This window comes from Dasypus novemcinctus, chromosome 12, assembly GCF_030445035.2.
Source record: "Dasypus novemcinctus isolate mDasNov1 chromosome 12, mDasNov1.1.hap2, whole genome shotgun sequence".
Lineage (NCBI taxonomy): Eukaryota > Metazoa > Chordata > Mammalia > Cingulata > Dasypodidae > Dasypus > Dasypus novemcinctus.
Window position 1 is genome coordinate 99,727,541 of NC_080684.1, and position 23,944 is coordinate 99,751,484.

The 23,944-nt window shown below is 36.0% G+C and overlaps 1 protein-coding gene across 1 annotated transcript in view; it reads right to left on the reverse strand.

The window, feature by feature from the left end:
* Positions 1 to 23,944, reverse strand: part of ENTHD1 (ENTH domain containing 1) — a 147,505-nt gene that overhangs the window by 82,678 nt on the left and 40,883 nt on the right. Inside the window, exon 4 of the mRNA XM_004447832.3 lies at positions 11,092 to 11,210. Within this exon, the coding sequence (XP_004447889.1) occupies positions 11,092 to 11,210 (119 nt within the window). The remainder of the gene's footprint in view (positions 1 to 11,091; positions 11,211 to 23,944) is intronic.

Consider the following 23,944-nt stretch of genomic DNA (forward strand, 5'->3'; position numbering starts at 1 on the left):
CATGCCAGAATTAAAGATGTGCGTTCTAATGTGAGAGTGCAAACAGGAGTAAGTAGGTACATGACTGAGAAGCTCAAGGAACACTGAAGAAGAGGGCAGGTTCTGGATCTGGTCTCTCCCTTGGGATCAACCCTGGAGAGACTATACAGAGACAATATCAAAATGAGAAGAAAGCAGTGAGATATTCCTGGGGAGAGAAAAGGGCTGCTCTGGTATATTTGAGTGTGTGTAGGAGAGACTGTGGGTTGGCTTTAGTCTGGGGCAGGAGATGACCTGTCCGAAGGGAGGATAGAGTAAGAATGAAGTTGTCGGAATTATCCTCCACTCATTGCCTTGCCCTGGAACAATTCATGCCTACCCTCATGCTGTGACTTAAACAGTTGGACTCAAGGGTGCACTGCAGAGGCCCTAAGTGGGTAAGGAGATGAGAAAACTCAGTGGGGGAGAACTAGATAGGTTTGGGGAGATGCTTCTTCACCCTTCCTCACCATGCAGGTGGTTTACAAATTAATGAGTGCCTCCTCTCAAAGCTATTTCTTCTTGGGATCCTAAGATCTAACTTGAGGCGTAGATGCCTAGAGTGAGGAATGATAAACTCTGGTTTTCTGGGAGTGGGAGAAAGATGACAGACAGGGCAGTCATTTGAAGAGCATGAATATTTGGAAAGAAAAAAACAGATTTCATGAGAAAGAGAGGTATTAGGAAAAAATCGGCCAAGAATTAAAAATAAGCTTAATAAACATACTACAATAAATAAGGAAAACTACAAGCAATATGAAATAGCAATAAGACACCATAAAATGACCAAAGGAGAACATTAACTATGAAATAGAATTGTTGAAAAAAAGAACACATTAAGTGAGGTAAATAAGAGAATGAATATAGTTGCCATAACCATCTAATAAAGAGGAAAATTATTAAATTGAAAGATTGGATTGAGAAATTCTCACAGAAGAAAAAAAAGGAATGAAAAATATGAAGGAAAAATTAAGAGATATGAAGATAAAAACAGAATTACTAATACCTGGATAATAAGAGTCCCAGCAAGAAAGAAAAAAAAATGAAAATGAAAATAAAAGGAAAATATTTTAATAAAACCAGACATAAATTTCTCAGAAATAGAGATGGAAGACTCAAGCAAAAAAAAAAAAAAAGGTCCCTAGGATGACAAAGAAGAGCAAGAAAGAAAAAAAAATCATACTTAAATATATGAGAGTAAAATTTAAGTCTTTTCAATAAACGGTGATGGAACAATTGGACAAAGATAAGCAAAAAATAATTTTAAACAAAAGAACATCAATCTATATTGCACACCGTATTTAAAAATTAATTCAAAATAGATCATAGACATAATAAATGTAAAGCATAAAACTATAAAACTTTTAGAAGAAAACGTGGGAGAAAACCTTGAGTCAAGCAAAGAGTTCTTAGGTAACAACATCAAAAGTATGATCCATAAAAGAAAAAAGTCGATATATTGGAATTCATCAAAACTTAAACTTTTGCTCCGTGAAAGACATTAAGAGAAATAAAAGGCAAACCATAGAATGGGAAGATAATATATGAAAATTGCATATCTGACAAAGGACTTACATCCAGATGAAAAACTCTCAGAACTCAAAAATAAGAAAATAAATGCCATCTTTAAAATGGGCAAAAGATTTGGACACCTCATAAAAAAAGATGTAGGGATGGGAAATAAGGAACTGAAAAGCTGGTGAACACCTTTAAGTCATTAGGGAAATTCACTTTAAAACCAAAATGAGCTACTGGTACATACCTATTAAAATGACAAATTTTTAAAAAACTGACAATATCAACAGGCTAAGGAAGGAAAATCATGAGAGTATCAATTGATACAGAAAAGGCATTAAAACAATTCAATACCTATTCATGATAAAAATCTCTCAGCAAATGAGAAATAAAAAACAACCTCTTCAAATTGATAAAAGCATCTATTAAAAATAAACCTAGGCAAGCGGACTTGGCCCAATGGATTTGAGGCTGTGAAAAGCCACCTACCATATGGGCTTCCTTGACCCTTGTGGAGCCGGCCCATGCACAGTGCTGATGCACACAAGTAGTGCCCTGCCACGTAGGGGTGCCCCCCATGTAGGGGAGCCCCACATGCAAGGAGTGCGCCCTGTAAGGAAAGCTGCCCAGAGCGAAACAAAGTGCAGCCTGCCCAAGAATGGCACTGCACACATGGAGAGCTGACACAACAAGATGACGCAACAAAAAGAAACACAGATTCCCGGTGCCAATGATAAGGATAGAAGCTGTCACAGAAGAACATACAGCAAATGGACACAGAGAGCAGACAACTGGGGAGGAGGGTGGGGAGAGAAATAAATAAATAAAATAAATAAAAATCTTAAAAAAAAAAAAATAAACCTATAGGGAAGCAGATGTGGCTCAACTGATAGAGCATCTGTCTACCACATGGGAGGTCCAGGGTTCAAACCCAGGGCCTTCTGGCTGGTACAGTGAGCTGGGCCATGTGCAGTGCTGTCATGCGCAAGGAGTGCCGTGCCACCCAGAGGTTTCCCTGCATAGGGGAGCCCCACGTGCAAGGAGTGCACCCTGCAAGGAGAGCCGCCCCGTATGAAAAAAGCGGGCAGCCCACCCAGGAGTGGTGCCACACATACAGAGAGCTCACACAGCAAGATAACACAACAAAAAGAGACACAGATTCCCGGTGCCACTGAGAACGCAGGCGGACACAGAAGAACACACAGCAAATGGACACAAGAGAGCAGACAAGGGGGGAAGGAAGAGAAATAAATAAAATAAATCTTTAAAAAAATTATAAAAAAAACCTATAGGGAACATCATTAATTGTGAAAGACTGAATGCTTTCCTCCTAAGACTGGTAACAAGACAAGGACAACTGCTCACATAACTTATTCAACACAATACTAGAAATCCCAGATATCACAATGAGATAAGTAAAGGAAATAGATTGGAAGAGAGGAAATAAAATTGTCCCTATTTGTAGATGACATGATTGTCTATGTAGAAAATCCCAAGGAATCTACAAAAAGCTGGCAAAACTAATAAGTGAGTTCAGCAAGTTTATAGAATACAAGATTAATGCTATCAATCATTGTTTTCATTTGTTAAAGCTGCTGGGAGCAAAATTTCAGAAATGGGTTGGCTTTTACAAAGGGAATTTATTAGGGTAAAAGCTAACAGTTCTGAAGCTGTCAGAATATCCAAATCAAGACATCAGCAGAGATTCTGCCTCACCAAAGGTTGGCTTCTGTAGATCTTGGACTCCTGCCAACGTGGCAAGGCAAGATGGCAGCTGATCTCTGCTTTCTCCCCAGGCTCAGTTGTGGGCAATCAGGCTGATCTCTTACTGGGTCTGGTTTCTTCAGCTTTGGACTGCTCTGCTGATTCCAGCCTCTAGCCTCTCTCGCTTCCTGGGGTTTCTCTGACTTCCTGCAGCTGTAGGCAATCCTGGAGTCCTTTTTCACAGGGCAAAAATGGCAGCAGCCTCTCTCTGTGTGTTCCATTTATATAAAATTCCAGTTAAAGAAATAGGACCCACCCTGGATCTTACAATATAATCAGAGGCCTTAACTGAAGCAATCTTATCAAAAGTGATCTAATCAAGAGGTCCCTTAACTGAATCTAACCAAAAGACTCCATACACAATAAGCTTCCATTCAGAGGAACCCTGTTCTTAAGCAGGCTTAGCTTAAGAACATACTTTTCTGGGACCCGCAAAAGACTCAAACCAGAAAAATCATATTTTTATATACTTGCAACAAGATTGTATAGACCAAAATTAAAATTATAGTACCATTTATAATTGCTCCAAAAAAATGAAATACTTAGGTGTAAATCTATTAAAATACACACAAGATCTAAATGCTGCAATTTACAAAATGCTAATGAAAGAAATCAAAGAAGATCTAAATAAATGGAAAGACATTCTTCCAATTCTTCATGAACTGGAAGAATCAATATAGTAAAGGTGTCAATTCTCTCCAAAGGGATCTATAGGTATAATGAAATTCCTATTAAAAGCCCAGGAAGATTTTTTTGTAGATATAGACAAGCTTATTCTGAAATTTATATGGAAAGGCAAAAGAACTAGACTGGCTAAAACAATTTTGAAAGAAAAGAGTAAAGTGGGAGGAATCATGCTACCTGATATTAGCACTTGCTATATAGCTATAGTAATCAAGACAGTGTGGTACTGGTGCAGGAATAAGTCAATGGAATAGAATAAAGAACCCAAAACAAATACACCCAGTTGACCTTGACAAAAGTGCAAAAGCAATTCAATGGAAAAAAGACAGTCACTTTAACAAACGATATTGGAGCAAATGGACACCTACAGGCCGAAAAAAAAAAAATGAACCCCAACTTAAACCTTACGCCATATATAAAAATTACATCAAAATGGAACATGGAGAGTGGATGTGGCTTCCCACATGGAAAGTCCTGGGTTTGGTTTCTGATGCCTCCTAAAGAAGACAAATAACAAGCAGACAACAAACAGGCATCAAGCAGGGAGCCAAGAGTGCCTACAACTGAAAGCAGGAGATTTCCATCCAGCATCCATGTGGAATCTAAGCCCCCTCTTGATACAGATGTGGAGTGGACACTACCATTCTAAGGTCCACAGGATGGAGAAATAGAGTATGGATTAGAGTGGACTTACAGATATTCTATTCATGAACTATTGTGATTAGTAATTGAAGAGAATGTGGCATTGGTGTGGAGAAAGCGGCCATGGTGGCTGCAGGGGGTAGGGAGATCCTGAGAACTCCTAAAGTTTGAGCCTGTCCAAGTCAGAAAGAGGCTGGGAGCTGCCATCTTAACTCCGCATCTGGCAAGAGGGGGAGCGGGGCGGACTGAGAATCCCAGCGCTGGTGGAGACCAACTTCTTCCCATCCAGATCATGTTGCGGGTCTAGCCCGGCCCCAGTGCCACCTCCAGCAGGGAGGAAGCTGAGGGGACCTGCACCAGCCTTTCCGGGAAATCACTGGCCAAGTCGCAGAGGTCCATGATTGCCCTACTCTGGCGGCACAAGCCGCCCCAGGAGCTGCTCTGTGACTGGAATTGGAAGCTCCATTTCCCAGAAACAGGAGAGGAGGAGACGGTTGGCTGCCGATTTCAGCTACAGATTGGGAGACTTGGCTGGCTAGGAGAGAAAGGGTGAATCAGCCCAAGTCAGAAAGAGGCCAGTGGCTGCCATTCTGACTCTGCCCCCAGTCTGAGGGGAAGCCAGGCTGACAGAAACTCTGTGTCGGCAGGAACCAGTTTCTTTCATGCAGATCAGCCTGCAGCCTGCCTAGGCTTCAGCCCTGCCTCTGGTGGGGAGGAGGTTGAAGAGCCCTGCACCAGCCTATATAGGTAATTGCAGGTAACTTTGGCTGCCATAGATTGAAAATCAGTAGTCTACAAGGCAACTGCAGTCATCTTAGGACCTGTACTGCATAGATTGCTACCCACACCTGCAGCCCCATCCCTGCCCCAGGCAGGGGAAAAAGGGATGTGAAGCTTCATCAGTCTCTCTGGTCAACTACAGTCTAGGCCTGCATGTGGATTATTTCACATAGCTGTGATTCTGTCCCTACCCTGGCAAAGGAGAAAGTTGGAAGAAGCTTCATTGGTCCCTGGTGCAATGAGGGCAGCTTGAGCCTCCACAGCTTATAGAACCAGCTACATCCTTGGCTCCAACTGCACAAAAAGCAAGGGAGAAACAATAGGAAGCTCTAAACTAAAGAGAAAAACTGCACCCAGAATAAGTACTCTAGGAAGCCAGACGCGAAGACATCAACAAAAATTTACAATCCACACCAAGAAACAGGAAGCTATGGCCCAGTTAAAGGAGCAAAATAAGCCTCCAGATGACATAAGAGAGTTGAGACAACTAATTACAGATGTTCAAACAAATCTCCTTAATAAATTCAATGAGATGGTTAAAGAGATTAAGGATATTAAGAGGACATTGGATGAGCACAAAGAAGAATTTGAAAGCATACATAGAAAAATAGCAGATCTTATGGGAATGAAAGGTGCAATCAATGAAATTAAAAAAACACTGGAATCAAACAATAGCAGATTTGAGGAGGAAGAATAAAGGATTGGTGAGCTTGAAGAAATGGCCTCTGAAAGTGAACATACAAAAGAAGAGATGAAGAAAGAATGGAAAAAATTGAACAAGGTCTCAGGGAACTAAATGACAGCAAAAGGCATGCAAACATACATGTCATGGGTGTCCCAGAAGGAGAAGAGAAGGGAAAAGGGGTAGAAGGAATATTTAAAGAAATAATGGTAGAAAATTTCCCAACACTATTGAAGGACATAGATATCCCTGTCCAAGAAGTACAACATACTCCCATCCAAAAAAAATCCAAATAGACCAACTCCAAGACACATACTCATCAGAATGTCAAAAGACAAAAAGAGAATTCTGAGAGGAGCAAGAGAAAAGCAATGCATAAACATATAAGGGATATCCAATAAGATTAAGTGCTGATTTCTCACCAGAAACCATGGAGGCAAGAAGACAGTGGTCTGATATATTTAAGATACTACAAGAGAATTTAAGATACTACAAGAGAAAAACTTCCAGCCAAGAATCATATCCAGCAAGACTGTCTTTCAAAAATGAGGGCGATATTAGAATATTCACAGATAAACAGAAGCTGAGAGAATTTCTAAGCAAGAGACCAGAATTTCAGGAAATACTAAAGGGTATACTAGAGCCTGAAAAGAAAAGACAGGAGAGAGAGGCCTGGAAGAGAGTCTAGAAATGAAGATTATATCAATAAAAGTAACTAAAAATATCAAAAGAGTGGTGAAAATAAAATATGACATAAAACTCAAATAGTCAGGAATAAACTTAACCAATGAAAATGTAAAGCACTTGTATTCAGAAAACTGCAACTCAGTGTTAAATTAAAAAAGCCCTAAATAACTAGAGGAATATTCCATGCACATGAATTGGAAGACTAAATATCATTAAGATGTCAATTCTACTCAAATTGATATACAGATTTAATGCAACCCTGATAAAAATAACACCAGCATTAACAAAAAAATTGAAATCACGATAATTAAATTTATTTGGAAGGGTAAGGAGTCCTGAACAGACAGAAACATCATAAAAAGGAAAAGTGAACCCTCATCTCCAGACTTTAAATCATAATACCTACCTACAGTGGTATTAAAACAACATGATACTGGCCTAAAAACAGGCACAATAGACCAATGGAACCAAATTTATGGTTCAGAAACAGACCCTCACAGGTATGGTCAAGTGATTTTCGACTAGCCTGTCAGACTCACACAGCTTGGGCAGAAAAATCCATTCAACAAATGGTACTGAAAAAATTGAACATCCATAACTGAAAGAAGGAAAGAGGACCCCTATCTCACACCTTTTCCAAAAATTAACTCAAAATGGATCAAAAAACTAAAAAGAAAATCAAGAACCATAAAACCTCTAGAAGAAATTATTGGAAAATATCTTCAAGACCTGGTGGTAGGTGGTGGATTCTTAAAGGAGATAAAAGAAGGACTGAGTGGACTACTGATGTTTAATGTATGTAGAAGTTTTAATTAGCTTTACTGTAAAATTGTGGAAATGTATAGAGTGGATAGTAACACACAGTGAATAACAGCTAGTTTATAAATAGGGATGTGACTGAAAATATTAGTCTAGTTATGTAAATGCCAATTGATAGAATGCTTGAGAATAATCTAGGAACTGGATAGCACAATAAACCAAGAGGTGGGTGAGAACTGTGGTTGATGGTACAGATGCAAGAGTGTCCTTTGTTAGCTAGAACAAATGTATATCACTACTGCAGGGTGATGGAAATGTGGAGAAGCATGGGAAAAATACAGCTGGAGTGACCTATGGACTGTGGTTAGTAGCAATAATATAATATTCTTGCATCTATGCAAAAGATGTACTGTGTTGATACTGAGGCAGTATGGAAAATGTGAGCCAAATGTACACTATGGACATGGTAACAATCAGATGTTATTATCTGTAGCAAATGACACACCACATTGAGGTGTGTTGATGGAGGGATGTTGTTTGGGAATTCTGCACATGTGCATGATTGTTTTATAAGTTTACAACTTTGTCATAAAAAATAAATTTAAAAAATAATAATAGGGTGGGTTGGGGGAAAAACACACCAAATGTAAGATAAGGACCATGATTAGTAGTAAGATTTTGACAGTGTTCTTTCACAGTTTGTAACAAACGTCTCATGACAATGCAAGGTGTTGGTGGAGGGTTGATGTATGGGACCCCTGTATGATGTTATGCATGTTTGCTTTGTAAGTTCACAACTTTTACTATACACTTAATTGTTTATGTATGTTCATATATAAATGACATAAAGACAATAACAATCAGATTGGTTAGGGGAAAATTAGTTTGTTTAGTAGTAATATTTTCACAATGCTCTTTAATCATTAGTTTAAAAGTTTAAAAAAAATGCAAGTTATTAGTGGTAGGGTGAGATGTTATATATGTTTGTTTGATGTTAAAAATGTTTGATTTGTAAGATTATAATTATAAACTTATTGTTTATGTATGTTTATGTATGAGTGATATATTTCAATAAATTAAAAAATAATAATAACACCCTTAGACATTGTGGCAATTTGAGATTATTTTATGAATCCCAAAAAGATAAAGATTATGTTTGTAAACTATTCCTTTGGGTGTGATACCCCTTGACTATTAATTTCAGTTGAGGGACCTCTAATGAGATTACTTGATAAGATTGCTCTAGGGCATGTCATTGGACTACATCAGTAAGGCATGACTCGGGTGGAGTTCCCAACCCCTTGCTGGGTCTAATATAAATGGACACTTAGACAGACACAGTAAGAGAGTGCTTTGCCATGTCTGATCCTGCCATTTGACAAGGCTCAAACAACTGAGGACCTGGGGAGAGATGAGCCACCTGCCTGAGCGCTTACAGCTGAGCTTGGGAAGAGAGCCGAACAGCTCTGGTACTTTGCATCACAGCCCTCTCGCATATATCCCAGAGTTATGAAAATGTCACACACAAAAACCTGTATGCGAATGTTCATAGCAACTTTATTCATAAATAGCCAAAAATTGGAAACACCCAAATGTCCTTCAGTGGATGAAAGATTGAACAAATCTGGTACATCCATCCTATGGAATGCTACTCAGCAATAAAAAGGAATGAGCTATTGATATACACAGAGACCTGAACGGACCTCAGGGGTATTATGCTCAGTGAAGAAAAGTCAATCTCAAAATATTACATACTGTCTGATTCATATAACATTCTTTAAGTGACAAAACTAGAGGTGGAAAACAGTTTAGTGGTGAGGTTGGGTACAAATACAAAGAGGCAGCATGAAGGTGTTCTTTGTGGGGCTGAAACAGTTTTCTATTTTGATTGTGATGCTGGTTACTTGAATCTATACTTGTATGTGTCCTACCCAGGACACATACACACACACACATACAGATTTAAACATAATGAAAACTGAATAGGTCTGTAGTCTAGTTAACAGTGATGTACCAATGTCAATTTCTTGGTTTTGATACTGTCCTATAGCTAGATAAGAAGTCACCACCGGGGAAAGCTGGGAGAAGGGTACACGTGGGACTCTTTGTATTATTTCTGCAACTTTCTGTGTCTAAAATTATTTCACAATAAAAGTTTTGAAAAATGAGTGGGCAAGATGAAATTTCAGTAAATTAAATATTGCCTATCTATAGGGGTACAAATAAAATAAGACCCCTATCTTATACTATATACTAAAATTCTAGAGATCATAAAATCATAAATGCTTAGAAGAAAAATTAAGAAAATATCTCTATTTTACTAGGATTTAAAAAAAAATGATTTCTTAATTATTTTTAAAAACACAAACTATAAAGGAAAACTGATAATTTGACCATAACAAAAGACACCAAAAATAAAGTTAAAAGTCAAACATATATTGTGATACCTCAATGCATATATCCTCCAGTAATTTTTTAAAATTCCACAAAATCAATACAAAAAATTTTTTTAAAAAACCAATAGGAAAATGGACAAAAGATATGAAGAGGTAAGTCAAAAGTCCTAAATGTCAACAAATATGTGAAAAAGTTTACCCTTACTAATAATCAAAGGAAAAGAAATCAAAACAATTGAACAAGCTATTAGGCATGAGGATGCCTACTACAGTATTAATCGTAATAGTAAAAAACTGTAAACAACCTAGATGTTCATCAATAGAATAGTTTTGTGGTAAATCCATAACCCAGGTTACTTACATAGCTATTACAACAATGAGATCTTTCTCATATAAAAATCTCTTAAGTGTACTGACATGGAAAAATGTTCATGATATATTATTTATAAGTATAAAAGAACAATTTCCAAATGAGAATAAATACCCCAATTTTACTTTTGTTTACAATTATGAATGTTTATGTATGCATAGAAAACACTCAATTAAGAAGTGACCAGCAAAGTAAAGAATTAGAAGAGGGATACTGGGTAGGGACTCTCCATATTACACATTTTCGTATTGATTAAAATTTTTACCGTGAGAATGTTACTTTCAATGTGGTTTAAAAAGAAAAAGATATAAATGGACAAATCTACTTGAAACCTGTAAAAAAAAAAATACGTTGGTTTCTCAACTATCTTTTGTGTATTATTCAGAGAGAAAGAGTCTTCCGAAAGAATGATTTCATGACTGGTAGGCAGAGTAACACCCTCTCCCTCCAAGATGGCTACATCCCAGTTCCTGGAACCAGTGAATACATTACCCTATGTGCCAAAAGGGAATTTGCCAATGTGATTTGAATACAGGAGAATGTCAGGGAGATTCAACATTGCGCTACGTTTGTAGATAGATGAAGGGGGCATAAGCCAAGTAATGGGGGTGACTTCTAAAAGCTGGAAAAGGCCAGAAAATCAGTTTTCTGCAGATATCTTAATTTTAGCCCAGTGAAACCTGTGTCACATTTCTAACCTCTGGAACTTAAAATAATAAATTTGTGTTGTTTTAAGTCACTAAGCTTGTGCTCATTTGTTACAACAGCAATAGAAAACTAGTACAATGACTTACCTCTGTTGATTTCCAAGCATTAATCTTAACTGGTAGTGTTTCCTGGGACAATGCAGTTCCACTGGGCAACTGAGTGTTTTGGCCCTGCTCTTGTTTCAGTCCTGCCTTGGAAGCACTTTCTGTTGATAAAATATAGCTAAGATTTTACTTTGGCAAAAAATAGTAATGTTCTTCCATTAGTATACAATTTTAAGTTAATCACTTCTAAAGATCTATTTTGTCTACTAAATATACATTACCTGCCAATAGCTAGCTATGAATATTAATCATTTTAATATCCCTTTATAATAGTTGACAAATTCAAAGATTAAAAAAATACAACTTCAATTCTCATTCTTTCTCTTATCAACAACTCGATTTTATAGCCTTATTATTTGAAGCACCTTTTTTTTTTTTTTTTAAAGATTTATTTATTTTATTTAATTTCCCCCCCTCCCCTGGTTGTCTGTTCTTGGTGTCTGTTTGCTGCGTCTTGTTTCTTTGTCCGCTTCTGTTGTCAGCGGCACAGGAAGTGTGGGCGGCACCATTCCTGGGCAGGCTGCTCTTTCTTTTCACGCTGGGCGGCTTTCCTCACGGGCGCACTCCTTGCGCGTGGGGCTCTCACGCCGGGGACACCCCTGTGTGGCAGGGCACTCCTTGCGCGCATCAGCACTGCGCATGGCCAGCTCCACACGGGTCAAGGAGGCCCGGGGTTTGAACCGCGGACCTCCCATATGGTAGACGGACGCCCTAACCACTGGGCCAAAGTCCGTTTCCCTTGAAGCACCTTTTAAAATAAGATATAATATAGGAGTAGGGAGCTGAGGTGGTGCAAGAGATATAATATAGTAGAGAAAATAGTTTGAAAACATGATTATTCAAACGAAATTTTAGAAAACAGACATAGCGTCTATAATTATAATAATTTTAAAAGCTTGATTATTGCAGTATGAATTTCATGTAGTCTAAGAGAAACTAATCAGTAATGTATTGATGATTTGATAAGAAAAAGAAATTTTAATTCGTTTATAAATTTAATTCAAATATAAAAGGAAAAAGTATACCAATTAAAATACAATATTTCTGCTTATAAATTTTTGCTAGATTTAATGTTTTTGTAGTCTTAATATTATTTTCCTTCCTGTTAATTACTATGTAAGCAGACATATTAGTACCATCTATATCTCAGTAAATGATTGGGTACAATCTAGAAAGCTACTTAGAGCACCACTGGAGGACGCAAAGACTTCCCAAGGACTCAAAATGCAGATAGTTAGAAAGGAATCAATTTCCAGATCTGTATTCCAAAAAGTGATCTGCCTGATAATGCAACTATCTGGATGCACCAGTCTAATTCTTTTCTCCTTCTCTTTCACAATCAGTTTTCTCCCACTTTACAAAAAACAAACAAACAAACAAAAAAAGTCCCTCACCCATCTTACTATGGTATATCTTTCTAGATAAGAACTCTAAGGCACTAAACACCAGTTTAAAATACTGCTATACGGAAAGTCTCCTTTAATCAAGGCAGTAATAACCCAAAGTAAAGTTTCAAGGTTTGTCCTGTCTTACACTGTTCTTTTGATGGCAAAGCACGTCATTAGCAACAAGGTATTTGAGGATGTTCATCAGTATTCAGTTATACTACAGTATGGAGCACAGGACAGTTAACAAGTTTTATTTAATGACCTTTCCTTTTTTAATCCTCCAACTATTATTAAAGAATGCAGCATTTCAGGTCCCATGAAAAAAAGCAAAGAAAGCATGGGAGGTAGTGGCACCTTATTTTATCAAGGCAAACAAAAACATAGCTCCATGCCTTATCACTTATCTTAAGTATTCAAGAGTGTGAAAACTACCAAAGTGATGTTTACTTAAATATTTGAATAAACTTAGACTTTTTCTGAAAGAAAGTTTAAATCTGTTTTGGCTGTTTGTTTTGACAATAATGGTTGGCTTTGCCAATTAAGTTATATGGTAAATATTTTTCAGAGATTGAATGAACTAAGTCTGCAGTTCTGAAGATTAGAAGAAAACATATTTAAAGTACAGAAGATAAAAAAAATTTCCCAAAACATTTATTGTATAGACAGATATATTGCAATGCTTTACTTTTTCCTACATATTCTGAGTATACTGGGTTAAAGTGTAACAGGTATAACTAAAATTTTAGTAAAGTTTTTTTTAGCATCATTCCCAGAAATTGAGGTAGTAAATTACTCTTAATGACTATTTAACAAATCTTTTTCTAAGAGGATATTTCCAATTCTTTGTTTTCAACAACATTGAGGAAAGACCTAATCAAGTTAACAGGTGATGAAATAGAAAATACTTTTGTAATATATCACTATTTAACTTGGCATACTATTTGGAAAAAGTTCATAGAATTGACATAGCTATAATAAAACATTTTCCATTCCCATCTATGTTTTGATGTGAACAAATTTCTCAACAGTTACATCTATAAAAAATATAAAATAGGACTTGAACTTATGTTGAACCTTGCTTGTTTCTAGCAATAAGTAATATTCATACGTGGGTAAATGAAGAGTCCCATTGGTCCCATAAAAACATGTATTTCCAATAAAATGGTATTCTTTATGTTTAATCCACATTTATAAAACTTTATATTTAGATGGCTTTGATAAATTGTGTACTACTAATAATTGTAATAAGTCATTGTAGAAAGATTATTTTACCACTTAAAGCTTCTAGTCACAGAATATTTAGAAAAGTAATTTCAACTTATATATATACTTGGGATAGAAAACACTTTTAAGCATAAAAATGCTTCATATAAGGATAACATTCTGTGAGAGATATGGAAAAGAAATAATATGACTTCAAGGAGGAAAGAGAATGATGCAAATTTTCCCACAGTTAAGGAAGACGTCTTTCACGTATTTCTTTCAAATGAATGACTGTAAGTATCAATTAACAATGGTATGCAGATCCCTTTAGTTAAAAGATTAAGTTTTTTCTTTTTTTGCTTTTAATGACAATATTTATAATATGCCAGAAATTATATTCTTTCAATTATTTATATGTATGATAAAATTACACATGTCAACTTAAAAATGAATCAAGAGGTATGTAAGTTTTCAAAATTATTTTAGGGGGTATGCAAGAAAAATAGCTTGAAGAAGAATGGTAAAAGACATGGTCCTTGCCTTCAAAATGTTTACAGCCTAAGGAGATCTAAGTCTAACATTTAGATGTATAGGAAACAGAGAAGAATTACATGCTAATCTTTCTTGAATGAACTAACTTTAGGAACAATCACATTCTAAGGTGGAACAATGTGCAGTTGAGTAATCAGAAAGAGCCTCAAACAGGAAGTAAAATTTGAACAAGACTTTGCAGGATGGCTAGAATTCCAACATATGTACAGGAAGAGAGAAATTATACTAAGTAGAAGTAACCACATGGGCAAAAGGAGCAAGTACAGTATATGCCAAAGATACCAAGGAGAATACAAGAATTTTTCATTTATGGTTATAACTTTTCATTTTGTTGCAGCTTCATACAAAAATGAGTAATTAAATGACCTTATTTTGGACTTGAAGGTTTTTATAATTAATACTGGTAAAAAGTTGTGATTTGAAGCTTAAAGCATCTACTTGTTATTTTTTAAAGAGGTACCAAGGATTGAACCCGGGACCTCATATATGCAAAGTAGGTGCTCAACCACTGAGCTATACCCACTCCCCTAGAGCATCTACTTTTATTTGATTTAATGAAGAACTATCCTTCAACATTCAGCAACAAAATTATCTTTGAAATGATATGGATTTAGACTTGATAAAAAAACTGGATTAATAAACATTTCAGAAAGTTAATTTTGAAGTAAATTGTGAAATAAATTAAATAGCAGAATTGTGAAAGAAAAAATATCTTGCACATTTAGTGATGCGTTTTGGTCTAGAACTGCTAAAATGAAACAAACTTATATTGTAGGGTCTTATAAGAGGGAAGAAGGAAAGCATTTAGAATATAATGAGTCTATTGAAATTCATTTAAAAATTTTTTGGTATCAGTCAGCAGGACACTGGAACTGCGATGTGCTTAATGCAATTATTAAATTAGGTGATTACCCAGAATTCACTTCTTGGAACCTTCAAAAGCACACAGAAGGGGAGAACACAGATTTAGTCCCTCAGTGGAAAAGAAGTCTCTTTGGTATCCTAAGCATCTATCAATTGAGCCTGGGAAGTCACAAGCCAAGGAGGATTAGTATGTGAATGAGAAACCTCAAAAGAAAAAGTGAAGATGCTGCAGGAAATTATGTTATTGAGTCATCTGAAGATGAGTGCTTAGATGCCGGGGTATCTTTGTAGAAACTATCTAGAGAGAAGCTGTAGATCTCACTGAACCTGTACTATTCAGATAACACCACAAAGCAGAACTCCTGAACCCTGTACTGTTTCTAAGATGAGATATCAAACTGAACTTGTAACTATCAGACATTAACAATGCAACAGCTCATTTTGGAATTGAAATGTTCCATAAAGTGAACAAATTTCCAAAATTTTCCATTTATTATTTAGCACCTAATAAACATAATTGCTGTGGATTGATAGGATGCTTTCAGGTGTAATTTTCTGTAATGGGTAGTCATTACAAAATTAGTAGTTTAAATAAATGAATGTATCCATCATAGAAAGTATGCAGTGGATGAGCAGATTAAAATATAAAAGTCAAGTCTCAAAAACTTTATATCTAACTTTTGCAGCATCATGAGTTTGGAAGACTGACTTCAATTTCATTGTCTTGGAGCATAACTATACTTAATCTTCAAATAATTGATATTTATTCTAATTTCATAAATTTGTTTTATAATAATTTCAGAGAAAAGTTGTAAAAGTATAAAGAAATCCCATGTACTCTTCATCCAGATTACCAATTGTTAACATTTTGCTCTATCTGCTTTGTAATTCTCTTAATTTATGTAGACATATTATTATTGTCCCCTTTTCTTAATCTAGAGGAAAAGTCATTGCTGTAGGTTGGGTTCCCCAGGAAATAGACTCCATACTCAGATTTGTATGGGGGAAATTCATTAGGGAGGGTTCTCAAAAATAATATCTGTGAGGAGTGAAGGAAGCAGGACTGGGCTGAGGGAGAAACTGAACTATAATGCAGTTATAAGAGAAGACACAGCCAATCCTAGGAGCTTTGGAGCTGAGGTGGCTCTTTACAGTTGTCCTTCCTTGAAGCAACAGGACCAGCCTATGGCCACCAGTCAGGGAGAGGATGATGAATTCGTTTTGTATTGCTGCCACAACAAATTATCACAAACTCAGTGGCTTAAAACAATACCCATTTTTTACCTCAGTTTTATAGATCAAGAAGGCTTGACTGGGTTCTCTGCTTAGGATCTCACAAGACCAAAATCAAGGTATCAGTCAAGGTGGACCCATTTGGAGACTGTGGGAGAATCTGCTTCCAAGTTCATTGAGGTTGTTGGCAGAATTAAGTTCTTTGCTGTTGACAGACTTAGGTCCCCTTTTCTTGCTGGTTGGCAGCCAGGGGCTGCTCTCAGCTTCTAGAAGCTAACGGCATTCCTTGCCACGGGGGTCCCCCTCAATTTTAAAACCATTTTTAATGGTATATCAAATCCTTCTCACACCTAGAATCTTTTGGACTTCCTCTTCTATGACTAGCTGGAGAAAACTCTGCTTTTTAAAGGGCTCATGAGATTAGATTAGGCCCACCCTGATAATCTCCTTTTTGCCATATAATCATGAGAATGATAACTCATCATATTCCCAGGTTCCACTCACACTCAAAGACTAGGGGATTATATTAATATATCATCTGGAGTTATTCTTAGAATTCTGGCTACCACAATATCCAACTTTATGAATGCTTTTTAATAGTTTTTACATATTCTGTGATGTTTACGAATGACTTCCCTATCTGTCAAAATGATATTCTTCTAAATGTTTTAAAGTTTTGCCTTTTCACATTTAAGTCCCTAATATACCTGGAATTGATTTTGTGCAGGAGGTAGAGACCTAATTTCATTTTTTAAAATGAATAATTGCCCCAGTATAATTTATTGAATAATTCCTATTTTCCCCAATGCTCTGAAATGCCACCTATATGCTAAGATTCCATAGTTGCCCAGGTCTGTCTTCTGGGCCCTATAGTTTGTTCCACTGGTCTCTGCACCTATCCCTGCATCCATACCCCACCATTATAAATATTGTAGATTTAGTCTTGTTATCTAGTAACACAAGCCCTTCACCTTATTCTTCTTCAGGAATGTTTGGGGTATTCTTGACCTTTTGATTCTTCCAAATGAATTTTGGAATTGAAAAATCCAATTTAAAATATCCTTTGGGGATTTTGATTATAATTGCACTGAATCAGTGATTCTCAGCTGGGGGCAATTTTGCCTCCCGGGAGACATTTGGCAATACCTGGAGATATTTTTGGTTGTCACAAAGGGGAGTGTGGTGGGAAGAAGCATCTAGTGAGTAGAGGCCAGAGATAATGCTAAACATCCTACAATGTACACAACAGCCCCACAACAATGAATTATTCAGCTCAAAATGTCAATAGTAATGAAGTTGAGAAACTTTCCACTAAATCTATAGACCTTGGGGAAGAAATGACATACACTATTCAGTAGTTTTATAAATGAACATGGACTATCTCTCCATTTATGCAGGTCTTCTTTAGCATATTTCAATTAAGCTTTATAAATTTCAGTATACAGATCTTGCACATCTTTTGTTAGATTTATTCCTAAGTAGCTTGAGTTCTGCTATTATAAAGTAAATCTTAACATCTTAACAATTGTTTGTTGCTGATATAGAAATATAATTTTTATATTTTGGTCTTATAGCAGCTATTCATCTTGCTAAAACTTTTTTTAAATTATTTTTTATTCATTTCTCTCCCCATCCCCCATCCCCTAGTTGTCTGCTGTCTGTGTCCATTCGCTGTGTGCTCTTCTCTGTCCGTTTGTATTCTTGTCAGCAGCACTGGGAAACTTTGTCTCTTTTTATCTTGCTGCGTCAGCTTTCCATGTGTGCAGCACCACTCCTGGGCAGGCTGCACTTATTTCACATGGGGCGGCTCTCCTTGCAGGGTGCTCTCCTTGAACGTGGGGCTCCCCTGCGCGGGGGGACACCCCTGCATGGCACGGCACTCCTTGCACGCATCAGCACTGCATGTGGGCCAGCTCACCACACAGTTCAGGAGGCCCTGGGTTTGAACCCTGGAGCTCCCATGTGGTAGGCGGACGCTCTATCAGTTGAGCAAAATCTACTTCCCTCTTGCTAAAACTCTTATTTCTAATAATGTCTCTAGATTCTTTCAAGTTTTTTATATGAAAATCATTATCAACAAATAATAAGATTCTTTCTTTATATACTTATACTTTTCATTTCTCTTTTATGTTTTGGTATGCTGGCTAGGACCCCCACTACAAAGCTGGATACAGACAAGGAAATTTCAAACTGACTCTAAAAAGAATGCTTCCACATCCAAATTATAGAAATTATTTATTTATATTTTTGTTTACTTCAAACTTAATTGCATCTTTGCCAGAAAAAAAGTGGTCTGTGGGATACAGATTCTCTGAAATTTTAAGATTTTCTTTACAACTTATATATATTTAATTATAATCAATCACATAATCAATATTTTTGCAAATGTTGCTTCAAAATAAATAGTTATAAGTGAGGTGGAGATTTCTATATATTTCCACTGTCAAATTTATTAACTGCATTGTTCAAATCTATTGAGACATTTTTAAGCGATCTACTACAATAGAGTTTCTGTTCTGGGTGATGAAATGTTTTAGTAATGGAAGGTGGTAATGGTAGTAAAACATTATAAAAGTAATTAATGTCACTAAGGTAATAGTCTGATCATGTTCTTTTATAATCTGTAACAAATGTTCCACAACAATATAAGGTGTTGGTAGGAGGAGGATATACGGGAATTCCACACATTTTGCATAACTGTTCTGTGAGCTCACAATTTCTCTAATATAAAAAAAGTAATGCCATCGACTTTTAAATTGAAAATGGCAATTTTTATGTTAACTATGTTATCACAAAAAAAATTTTTTATCATCTACTATGGTGATAGAGGTTTAAGTTTTCTCCTGTAATAAGACCAACTTTTGCTTTATGTACTTTAAGGTCATTTTATTCTAAACATACAAGTTTAGAAAATGTTTTATCTTCCTGGAGAATTTACTCTTTCATCATTATCCTTAGAAATACTATTGACTTTAAATTCTACTGTAAGAGTAGAATTTAGCATATGTTTGGTTTACCTTTTTCTATCTTTTTTATTTCAACCTTTATGTGAAATTATGCTTGTAGCATACACCTGGATTTCTTTTCCCCCAATCTGATAATCTGTCTTTAAACAGATGAGTTCAATCCACTGATATTTACTATATATTTATGCTTGTTTCCACAATTTTTCTTTCTGATTTCAATTTTCCCAACTTTATCTATGCTTCTTGCACTTTAAAAAATTATTTTTTCTTTTTTCCCCTCATTCCGTTTTGTTTTGTTTTTTAGATTTTTTTCTCTCCACCTCCCCTCTGGCCCTGCTGTTTTTTTGCTGTGTCCATTCACTGTGTGATCTTCTGTATCTATTTTTCTTTTTGTCTTCTCATTTTTCTCTTCTAGGATTCACTGGGATTTGATCCTGGGGACCTCTGATGTGGAGAGAGGTTCCCTGTCACTTGCGCCACCTCAGTTCCTGGTTTCTGTTACACCTCGCCTTGACTCTCCCCTTCATCTCTCTTTTGTTGCATTATCATCCTGCTGCATGACTCACTTACCCAGGCACTGGCTCACTGCGCAGGCACACTTTTTACCAGGAGGCCCCAGGGATTGAACCCAGGTCCTCCCATATGATAAGCGGAAGCCCAATCACTTGTTCGGAATATAAGCACTCTATTTTTCTTCTTTTATCATGCACATTTATTTTTTAAAATTCAGAGTTAATATCTTAACTCTTCTCACAAGAAATAAAAGGACCTTAAACACTGTAACTCTGTAGACCTACCCCACAGCTTATATGGCAGGACTATCCACTATTTTAGTTTCTATCTTTTAAAAACTTCCAATTTAGACATAATTATTTTATACAGAAAATATTTAATTTCATTTTATATACATGTTTACCATTGCTCACCATTCCCTCTTGCATCTCTAATCATCTTTCTGGAATAGTTATCCTTCTTTATGAAAAATATTCTTTAACATACATCTCATGGTGGTAAACTTAGTTTTTGTATTTATCTATAAACAACTTTAGATATCACCCTCATTCTTGAATAACTTTTCTGGAAACATGATTCTAGGCTGTTATTTTCTCTCAGCACTTTGACAATACTGAGTCATTGTCATCTGGCCTCTACTGTAGCCAAAAAGAAGTTTGCTGTCCTGATAGATGTCATTCTTTTATAGGTGTTTCCCATGTATCTTAATATTGCTTTTATATTTTCCATTTTCTTAGTACATATATCCAACTTCACTAAATTTTTTTATTCCATTAGTATTTCTCATTTCTGTAAGTTTCCTTTTTGCACATTGATCAGTTCATTCCTAATCTCTTGATAACTGGTGATATATGTGATTATATCCTTTATTTCTTTAAACATTTAAGTGAATAGCTTGTTCTATCCTGTATCTGACATTCCCAATGTCTGCAATCTTTAAAAGTCTACAAATGTGTTTTTACTGCTTACTTTCTCTTGTGTTTGGTAATACTGGGTTGTGAACTCATTGCTTGGTTTAACTGGTGGGACGTCTACGGATCTAAACTGTGAGTTAACTGTCTTCTTTCAGAGAGAACTGACTATCTGGGGCCACTTTAGCCTGCGTGAGGGTCTGGCTCAGTATGGAATCCCAGGTTTTCCTTCCTAACACTTAAGGTAGACTCAAAACTCATTTTCTAAGGTAATGACAATTGGCCTTAGGCACTTTCATCCCTACGAGTCATCTGCATTCCCCTTAGGGACCAGCTCTGAGTCACTCTGATCCCAGCTCACATACACTGTTTTATTTTATTTCATTTATATATTATTTATTTTAATTTTTGGAAGAAATAATCCTTAAAGATTTCCTGTTCCTCCTGTGAAGCCAGAACTGTCTAAAATAGTGTGTTATTTCCATACATAGTGGTTACGATGCAACAGATGGATTCCTTAGAGCCTAGTCTTACTGCCTTAAATAAAGCTTTAATATATTTTACTTAAAAATTATATCTAGCACGATTACATTTTTATAAAAGTAATTTCTCTCTCGCTATTCATCTTTCAATATGTATACATAGAAAGATGCCTAGAATTATGTTCATCTAATACTAATATACTTCCAATTTTTAAAAAATCATCTGCTTGACCTTCATCCCATTCACAATTTGCAACCACAATTTGAGCCATAAGCCCTGCCATCTAGTCAATATGTGATAAGGCAACCAAAGCAAGCATGACTCCATGTCAACTCTGTTAGTACAAAGTTCCCCGGAAGAAGTAATAGCATCAGCATTTAGTGCTTTGATTGTAAAAGCATGACAACTACTTAGTAATATAGCTTTTGGTTTAATACCAGTCATATCTTATTTGTAGGGAAATCCTTCCATGATATAGAATGCTATTAATTTAACAAAGCCCAGAATAATCCTTCTGTTACACAGGTAAAGTTCCATTGCAAAGAGTAATAATATCACTTAGAAGTTCTTTATAAAAGGTGAGATGACCAACAGAGGCAATGATTTGCTGGTTGGTAAGCAATTTTTCTGGTGGTTGTTTTGATAATAATCATTGCCTCCAAAGAAAGGACCTTAACTCTGACACTTAAAAGAGGCTGAGTTATAACTGCTTTTTTAAGTTTTCTGTTTTTCCTTAAGGCAGCAATTATCCTTTAGCTCATCTCTTCAAAATCATCTAAACAAAAACCACCCAAGCTATCTACCAGAATAAAACTTGGGGAAAACATCCAAGAATAGAAAAATAGGAGTAGAAGTGGTGATGTGTGCATAACACCTTCTTTAAAGTACCTCTTTTGCCTTGCTAATTTACCACAAAGAAGCTAGGCACAGCTGTTTCTGCTCTAGATTCAAAAGCCTGGGAATCAGATTTCTAGTAATTCAGGCAATTTTACATTTCATTACAAGTAAATAATTTAGAGACATCTTTAAATTCCTTCTGATGGAAATTTACCTGTATGATATCATCACTTATCTCCATTTTCTCTAACTCAAAATGTTAGTCATTTTCTATTTCTTTCTGTCTTCATCATTGACTTACACCATTTCCTTCTCTATATTCTATCTTTAAATACTTCCTTTCCTTCATTTCCACAACCCCAGAGCAGACCCTGGATGCCTGGATTCAAACAATTGTCTCTTGCAAAGTTTCTCTCTAATTTTTATCTTCTTCATTTCTAAACAAAGCAGTAAGAATTATCTTCCACCCACAGCTGTTTTGACTAATAAGAAAGCTAAATTCTGTGACTAAACTAAACATCCCTTCTGTTCTCCAAAGGTTATAATGGTGCCTAGTTGCTAGTCATATCAAATTGAATTTTCCAAACACTTTTATGTCCTTTATGAATTGTTCTGAATACTCTCACCTGCCTGCCCACATCACTCTATATATTCAAAATTATATTTTCTATTCCATTCCGTCAGACACCCATTTGTTATCATGCTTAATCCATTCTTATTTGTATCCTTTATCACTACAGTAGAGACTATTTGTTGTCCCCTATATTTATTCTCTACTTCTTCCTTAGTGATAGAATCTCTTTTATCAGGGGACATTTTTGCCACAAATAAAAGTTACATTTCTCAGCTTCCCTTGCAGCTAGGTTTGTCCAGTAACTAACGACTAGCAATGGAAAACTGAAATGTTGTAAGAAATTTTCAAATAAGTGCCCTTAAAGGGAAGGGACACTAATATTTTCTATCTTTCCTCCTGCTAACTGGCTGAATGCAGCCATGATGGTTGGAGCTCAAGCAGCCATGTTGGGTCACAGGTAGAAGTTACACACTGACTTTGGTGGATGTACCTAATCCTAACTGCTCCACCCACCTCCAAGTTTTCACTCTCCCCAATTTATTTTCCTATCTTCCACCACTCCCACCTATTAGTTTTCTTTTTTCCTTTGAAATACAGTTTTAAATTCAAAGTGCCTATGTGGAAGTTGTTAGTACTGGTAAACTTGCTTAATCCAATTACTCGTTTTTGAATACACACAAATACATATTTATATATTTAGTATGCAAATATATATTTATATATGTGTATGTGGTATTAAAAAATAAATTCAATGCTTTTACAAAAAAATAAACTGTAGCAAAATTTCTTCATTTGAAGGAAGACTGACTTTTTAAATAGTCAAAAGTCATTCAGAGCTCAGTCTAGTGAATAAGGTACAGGGAGTAAGTTGGGGAATATAATTTTGGATAGAAAAAAAGGCTGTGACTATAAAGCTATAAACTAGATTTTCTTTTATGAATCATAAAACTGATTCAGAGTTGAGCTACTTCTGCAGCAATTTAGGGACTCAATTCATAAACTTATAACTAATCATTCCATGCCTGTTTCAGTTGCAGGGCATTTGCACCTGCTGATCCCCCTGCCTGGAACACCCAGATAATATGTGGCTTATTCCCTCACTGAATTCAAGTCTCTTTTTAAATATTTACCTCCTCCAAAAGGTTTCCCTTACTACCTGACTTAAAATGAAGTCATCCCTGTTACTCTCTGTCCCGTGATCCTGTTTTGCTTCTTTTATAGGACTTATCACTATCTGACATTATATTTTTTATCTATGTTATATGTTTAATATCTGTCTCTGTCACTAAAATGTTAGCTCCATTATGGCAG